The 7,855-nt window shown below is 40.7% G+C and overlaps 1 protein-coding gene across 3 annotated transcripts in view; it reads right to left on the bottom strand.

The window, feature by feature from the left end:
* Positions 1 to 7,855, bottom strand: part of sin3aa (SIN3 transcription regulator family member Aa) — a gene marked incomplete at its 5' end in the record, with an annotated part of 38,700 nt that overhangs the window by 25,850 nt on the left and 4,995 nt on the right. For all 3 annotated transcript variants that reach the window (XR_001312279.1, XM_014030202.1, XM_014030203.1), the window contains 5 exon segments: positions 4,197 to 4,445; positions 4,546 to 4,840; positions 4,923 to 5,029; positions 6,718 to 6,903; positions 7,002 to 7,227. Coding sequence is in view for 2 of the 3 variants with exons in the window: in XM_014030202.1 (XP_013885656.1) it covers positions 4,197 to 4,445; positions 4,546 to 4,840; positions 4,923 to 5,029; positions 6,718 to 6,903; positions 7,002 to 7,196 (1,032 nt within the window).

Here is a 7,855-nt window from a genome sequence, read left to right as displayed (position 1 = left end):
GTATATATATGTATATATAATATAATATATATACATACATACACACACACACACATATCGTCACTTATCGTTATCGTGATAAAACCTATGAATTATCGTGATAAATTTTTTAGTCCATATCGCCCATCCCTAGAGGTGACAGAAAGAAAGAGGAAGTTCAAACAATCTCTTCCATTGATCATGACGGGCGATGGCTAATTGAAGGGGGACAAGTTGGATGAATTTGAAATCCTAACAAGAACCCAGCCAGACTACGAGGAATGCAGTGTGTTTCACTGAAACATGGCTGCAGGATTATATCCCCAACTCCAGTGTTTCCCTGCCAGGCCTTCCCACAATACAGACAGCCCTGAGCACACACTTCATAAGACTGTCACTGCAACAAAATGTCTTCAGTCAAGGCTTCTTCAGATCCGCTGTAAGACTGACCGCTACAGGAGATTCTTCCTGCCCACATCCACCAGTATGTATAACAACTCTTTAAGGCAACCAGGATAAGATGAATTTCAATAACATTTCCCTTTGAGATTAATAAAGTATTATTGAATTGAAATTTTTACCTTAGAATAATCCGTTTAAATCTACATGGGCAACGATCGACACCGGTCATGTTTCTACAGCAACTCAAAAAGAACAAAAGAAAGGCTGGCAAAATCAAAAACCCTTTGTTTTGTAATAATGAATCTGTCATTAGCTGCGTTTCCATTGACCATGAAAATGCACAAATTAGAATTTCGAAAATAAATTTGCTCAATGGAAACACGTCAATTTCGTTAAAAAAAATTACGTTTTTTGACAAAATGTTTTTGCGCTAGGATGAGGTGGTTTTTCGGCCGTATCGAAATCTGTGTTTTTCGCAAAACTGCAATGGAAACACTTTTTTCACATCACTGGAGTCACGTGATCAACAACCGGCTGTTTCTACTGGTGAAAAAGATGACGACGAACAAGATAACAGGAAGTAGAAGTAGTAGTAATATCACAGAAGTAGTATAAAATAATAAACTCAGCGACTACAATTTCCCAAAAACACAGCATATGTAGCCGCTCCCAAGTAGGGACTTGTCTCTGGAAAGCCTCGATAAAAGACGCCGACGTCTCCTCTGATGATGAGCGCTAGTGTCGTGGTAGCAACATGCTATGTGTTTACATCCATCGCCGCCATGTTTGTAATGACTTATCAAGAGAACAAACATATTCACGTGACTTTAATAACATTTCTTACTTAATGGAAACACTGCAGTTGTGAAACTGTGTTTTTTCGACATTAACAAAAAATCGACAAAGTTTTGCACACATTTGCAACGGAAACGCAGCTAATGTAACCCACCAGTTATAGGACGATTCCTCTAACCACTCTGCCACAGCTGCACCAAATCATTGTTATTATTTAGAGCTTTAAATTCTTATAAAGCTACTTTAGATCAGTGACCACCAAAAAGTATCAATCCAGGCCAAATTAAATCTACCTTCATGGTTATAGACAATCTATAGACTAAGAACAACTAAATCTGTATTTGATGTACAGTGATGTGTGACATCGGACATCTGCCGATGTGTTCTGTGTCATCTCTTCTGCCATCATCTGTTGGGGCAGCAGCATCAGAGCCAGGGACCTAAAAAGGCTCAACAACCTGATAAAGAAGGCTGGTTCTGTTCTGGGGACGACTGTGGAATCTCTGGAGATGATGGTGCAAAGAAGGATTTTACATAAAATCAAGAACATTGTGGACAACCCTGACCATCCTCTTCATCAGACTGTCATAGAAAGACAAAGTGTCTTCAGTCTGAGGCTTCTTCAACTTCACTGTAATACAGACCGCTACAGAAGATCTTTCAGCCCACAGCCATCAGCATCTACAATAAGTTTTTAGTTAAATGAGTTACAACAACACCTAATTTCCCTCTGGGATCAATAAAGTATTTTTGAATTCGAATAAAATATAATTTTTCTCTTTGGACTTTAATATTGTGTGCAGATGCGTGTCAGATATTTAGTGATCCGTTCTTATAGTTTTGTATGGTTTTATATGTTTGGAAAAAGAAAAATAATTCTATGTTGTAAGTCATGTGACTGCATGGCCCAAAAGCACTGGCTTAGGAGAAAGATTGGCAGGGGTGGATGGAGAAAGAGATTTGTTGCTCTTTGTATTTTAGTTTCTTGTGTTTTTTTTCTTGCTGTTTTAGTTGTATTTAGTTAATGCTGCTCGATCAACTACTTGTCCTTTAAATCCTTTACCTGACTGGGCCATCAAGAAGCTGTGGTTGACTTTAGGACCTTATATCCTGGTTTTACTAAATACTTCCTTGTCTACTGGTGATTTTCCTATTTGTTTTAAATCTGCTATGGTTGTACCCATCTTAAAGAAGCCTGGGCTTGATGTCGACTCTGTTGCTAATTACAGACCCATCTCACAACTATCTCTCTTATCCAAGATCTTCGAAAAAGTTGTCTCACAGCAACTTATCAGCTATCTGTCGGCTAATAATTTGTTTGAGACGTTTCAATCTGCTTTTAGATCTAACCACTCTACAGAAACTGTTGTAACTAAAGTGGTAAATGACTTATTGGTAAATGCAGACAATGCTCATCCTTCTGCCCTATTGCTATTAGACCTAAGCGCAGCTTTTGATACTGTTGATCACTGTATCTTATTGGATAGACTTGAACTTGACATTGGAATCTCTGGCAATGTACTCTCATGGCTGAAATCATATTTGACTGGTAGATCTCTGACTGTTTATTTTTAAAATAAGCTCTCTGAGACCTGCACTGCGAAGCATGGGGTCCCTCAAGGGTCCGTGCTGGGCCCCCTGCTGTTCTCATTATATCTTTTGCCCCTTGATCTTCTCCTTCATTCACTTAATATTACTTTCCACTGCTATGCTGACGATCTACAGCTGTACTTGCCTTTCACAGTAGGAAACTGTGCCAACTTGCCTAATTTGGAGGCCTGTCTGTCAGCGATTAGGGGTTGGTTATCTAATATTTTCCTGCTCCTCAACCAAGACTGATTTACTCATCACTGGCCCAAAAAAGTTCCATGGATTGTCTCAAGTTTTTATCCTGTAAATTGTTAATAAGATCATTAGATGTCAAGAAACAGTTAGAAACCTAGGTGTGTGGTTTGATCCGGTGCTTTCTTTTGATTTCCACTTAAAATTAGTAACTAGGACCGCCTTTTACCATCTTAGGAACATTGCCAAAATCAGGCACATTCTTTCTTTCAATGATGCTGAGGTTCTTATTCACGCTTTTGTGACTTCACGCATCGACTATTGCAACTCTTTCCTTTCTGGACTACCCAGGAAAAGTTTTAGATGTCTGCAGATGGTCCAGAATGCAGCCGCCTGTATTTTAACTCATTCTAAGAAAAATGACCACATCACCCCTGTACTGTCATCCCTTCACTGGTTGCCCTGTCAGGCTCGAGCTGATTTTAAAGGTTTTGCTGCTCACCTCAACGCCTTAAATGGCCTGGTGCTTCATTTCTCACCAACCTGTTACATCCTTATGTTCCACCATGATCTCTCAGATCTGAAGGTACTGGTCTATTAATGATTCCTAAAGCTAGAAGAAAGACCATTGGTGAACGTGCCTTCTCTTTTCATCCCATACTCTGTGGAACTATCTCCCTCAGGACATCAGGCAGGCTCGTTCTGTTGACGTTTTTAAAGCTAAGTTAAAGACGCACCTGTTCAAACTTTACTTGTCTTAATTTCATCTTTTAATTGTTTGTATCTGTTTTGTGATTTTATCTTTGCTTTCGATGTTTTTATCTTGTTTTCTGTGATTTTATCCTTGCTTTTTGTGAATTCATCTCTTGTTGTGATTTTTTCTTCTGTTTTATCTCCTGTTCAGTGCTTTGTTTGAAGGTGCTTTACAAATAGTTATTATTGTTTATTAAGTTATTATTATTATTTCTGTAAACAGACTACTTGGTGAATAAGGTACAAGATTAATCTTCATTTTATTTTACAACAGTACTTTACCCCCCCCCCCCCCCCCAAAAAAAAAAAAAACTCCTTGTTTACTGACCCCCCAACAAATGATGAGGTAAATTGTATGCTGTTGCTCTTAGTCTAAAAGTCTAATATGATAGCTGGAGGGGAGTTATGCATCCTTCCAAACAATGCATAATTATGATCTACTAAATCAAAAAAGTCTTTATTTCATTCTTAAACATAAGTCTGACCTGGTATGTGTGGAGAATCTCCAGGAAGGCTTTGTAGATGTCGGGCTGGCCCTGGAAGCGGTTCTTGATCTTGTTGACGTAGTTGATGGCATGGTTGAACTCCACGGGCTGGTTGTTTTGCATGGGTGGGCCAGTGGGGGTCCCGCTGAGGGGTGGGTGGAGCTGCATGGGTGGGGAGCGAGGGGAGGTGTACGCTGGGATGGACAGATTTGTCTGGCTGCTGGTCGTTACTGCCGGCGGCTGAAGAGGCTTGAAGAAAAGAACGACAAAGAGGCACAGAAAGTCACACAAACATAAAAGAGGGAGAGGAAAAAGAAGCTGAACTGCAGACGGGGTCGCTCCGCTCCACCTTGCTCATCTTGGCAGGTATGGTTTGTGTAAGAAGAGGTGGAGCGGTGGTTTTCACAGCAGACGGGAGCGGGGGCGGATGCTGGGTGCCTGCTCCGGTGATGGGAATGTTCTGGACTGAAATGCCGTGCGGTGTGATGTGATGGATCTGACCGGGCGTCGTCACATTCACCAAGTCATTGGTCTGGACCTCAATCTTGTAGCCCGGGGGGAGGAAGGTGTTAAAGCCCATGATAAGGTCGGGGTGGCCTTTGAAGAGCTGCGATACTCTGCTGATAACCCCAGGAGTGTCGATGCTAAAACAAAAAAACAGCACAAACAAGCTGAAACTGGCTGCTGGGGTCACATGAGGTCACCATGACGTAACTCTGTTCTCACCTTTGAGACTTGAACTCCTTCATTATATCTAAAAAGTCATTGTAGACCTGAGGCTGGTTGCCAAACTGTAGTTTGACTTGATCCAAGTAAGACAAAGCATCTTCCACCTAACAGAGAGGAGGAAATCCAAACAGTTTCATCAATAATAGTTCTTGTCTTTTTATGCTACACTTTGCTTTTATTTACCAGTCTGGCAGGTTTAGCCTTTAGTTAGCATTTTCCTGCTGTTTCTACCATTTTTTAACAACTCAGTTGAAGCTTCTTCAGTACAGTGGGGAAAACGTAGTCAGCCACAAACTGTTCAAGTTCTCCCACTTAAAAAGATGAGAGAGGCCTGTAAATGACAACATAGTTAGATCTCAATTATGAGAGTCAAAAGGAGAAAACATATCTAGAAAATCACATTTTCTGAAATTTTAAAGAATTTATTTGCAAATTATGGTGGAAAATAAGTATTTGGTCAAAAACAATGAAGATTTATTCATAGATCTGTAACTCCTCTGTCCTCCACACATTACCTGTAGTAATGGCACCTGTTTGAACTTGTTATCAGTATAGAAGACACCTGTTCTCAACCTTAAATGGTCACACTCCAAACTCCAGTATGGTGAAGACCAAAGAGCTGTGTAAGACACCAGAAACCGAATTGTAGACCTGCACCAGGCTGGGAAGACTGAATCTGCAATAGGCAAGCAGCTTGGTGTGAAGAAATCTACTGTGGGAGTCGTAATTACAAAATGATAGCCCTACAAGACCAGTGATAATCTCCCTTGATCAGAGGCTCCAACAAGATCTCACCCTGTGGGGTCAAAATGATCACAAGAACAGTGAGCAGAAATCCCAGAACCACTCAGGGACCTGGTGAATGACCTGCAGAAAGCTGGGACTAATCTAACAAAGACTACCATCAGTTGAAAGCCTGTGTTGTCCAGAGACAGCCCCAAAACATCACTGCTGTAGAGGAGATGGAGGAATGGACCAACATACCAGCAACAGTGTGGGCCAACATTGTGTAGATGTACAGAAAACATTTACTCTGTTTTTGCAAACAAAGGATATATATAACAAAGTGTTGAAATTAACTTTGTTATAGGGTTGGGCATAATCGTATCGTAATCAGAAAAACATTAATTGATAATTTTTTTGCACTTGACGATTAATACGATTAACGCCACCAGTCAGAGTCCGCTCGCTGCTCCTCTCTGCTTCAAATAAAGTTCTGTAATTTATTTATCTGCCAACACAATTTAAAATATGATGTACAGCCTGAAGTCTGTAATTTTAACACAATTTGAAACATTTTTTTTTACAAAGATCAAATCTTTCCTACTAAATTGGTCATGTGACCAGGACATAAGGGTGTCCAGGGACTCCAGGGGATTAATTATCAAATTAATCGTTATCGGCTAAATACCACAATTAATCGTGAATAATTTTTTGCCAATATTGCCCAACCCTACTTTGTTATGGATCAAATACTTGTTTTTCACCATAATTTGCAAATAAATTCTTTAAAAAAATAATTTAATGTGATTTTCTAGATGTTTTCTCATAGTTGAGGCCTAATTATGATGTCATTTACAGGCCTCTCTCATCTTTTTAAATGGGACAACTTGAACAATTGGTGGCTGAATAAATACTTTCCCCCACTGTATATTTCAACAGTCATTCAACACTCTGCATTCATACTGAATTTTTAAAGAAAATACAATTCTCTGGTTTCACTCAACTTCACTGGCAACAAAATAATTGTTTAAGTTTAACATGGGGTGTAACAAACAACCATCAAATCAACCTTTAGTCTCTGGAACTGCTGATGGCCCTGTGAAGAGGCTGGTGGAGCTGCTGTGTGTCCATGTCCCGGCATCACTGAGGGTCCGTGAGACTGAACTGCTGGGCTGTGGTGGTGGGGTCCTGTGTGGACTGCTGGGCTAGGAGGATGCACACCATGTCCACCACTGTTTTGGGCCACAGTGGGAACCTAGGAAAGCATGGACATTTGAGTTAAAGGTTAATGCTGGTATAAAAGACGAAAAATAAAATAAAAATCACCACAGAGAACTCAGGGTGTGGGTCTACCTGGTATCCCTGTGGAACCGAGTACTGGACTGCTGTGGGTTGCATGTTATCTGCAGCGGCCTCATACACAGCTGGTGCTGGCGCTGGCGCAGGGGCCAGGATGCGATGGACGTGCTGAAAAGCTTCCGGGTTGGCAGCAAGACACCGCTGCTGCGATGCAAAAACCGTTTCCTGATCCTCCAAACGGCGTTTCATTATGAACTCATACTAACAAGAGCAGTGAGACCTGGGAAGAAGAAGAAGCATGAGGATTTTAAATCTGGACATTAAACATAAAGAAAATAAAAGTTTTTTTTCATCTCTACTGTGAATTTGACAAACATATTTGTTTTTCTATCCTTGTTAGGACTTTAGTAGCCTATATCCTAAACGTAAAAACAGGGGTCGACATAAGCATTGTTTAGGTTGTGTGAGACAACCTATTTTCATTTCAGAAAAACAGATCTCGCCTCCCGATTGGTTGTCCACCGAAAAAAAAGACAAAGTTTTCCGCCGCGGGTGTTCGTCATTGTAAAAAACGAAAGGGAGAAAAACTTGTTAAAGCCATCTAGGGATTAAACTGACGGTTCTTTCACCCAATAAAGAGAACCACAGTCAAAGTTTTACCCAATCAGAACAGAGCAGGGCGGGTCGTGCCATGACTGACAGTGGGTGCAGGTGAACACCAGCACCTCCCGGGAAAGTCCTCAGCGTTTCCTGGACTATTTTCCACAGAGGATTAAGTAATATATATCCTTTTAGTCTTTGGCTGATGCTTTGTTGCCTTATATGTGTTAGCTCAGCGCTAACACAACAAACAAGCTAAACTAGGTCCTCCATCCATATTTTCAGTTACAGCTGAGTCATTTTTGTGT

This window comes from Austrofundulus limnaeus, unplaced genomic scaffold (assembly GCF_001266775.1).
Source record: "Austrofundulus limnaeus strain Quisiro unplaced genomic scaffold, Austrofundulus_limnaeus-1.0 Scaffold1015, whole genome shotgun sequence".
Classification (NCBI taxonomy): Eukaryota; Metazoa; Chordata; class Actinopteri; order Cyprinodontiformes; family Rivulidae; genus Austrofundulus; species Austrofundulus limnaeus.
Note: the sequence above shows the minus strand (reverse complement) of the source record. Positions and strands in the feature narration are given on the sequence as shown.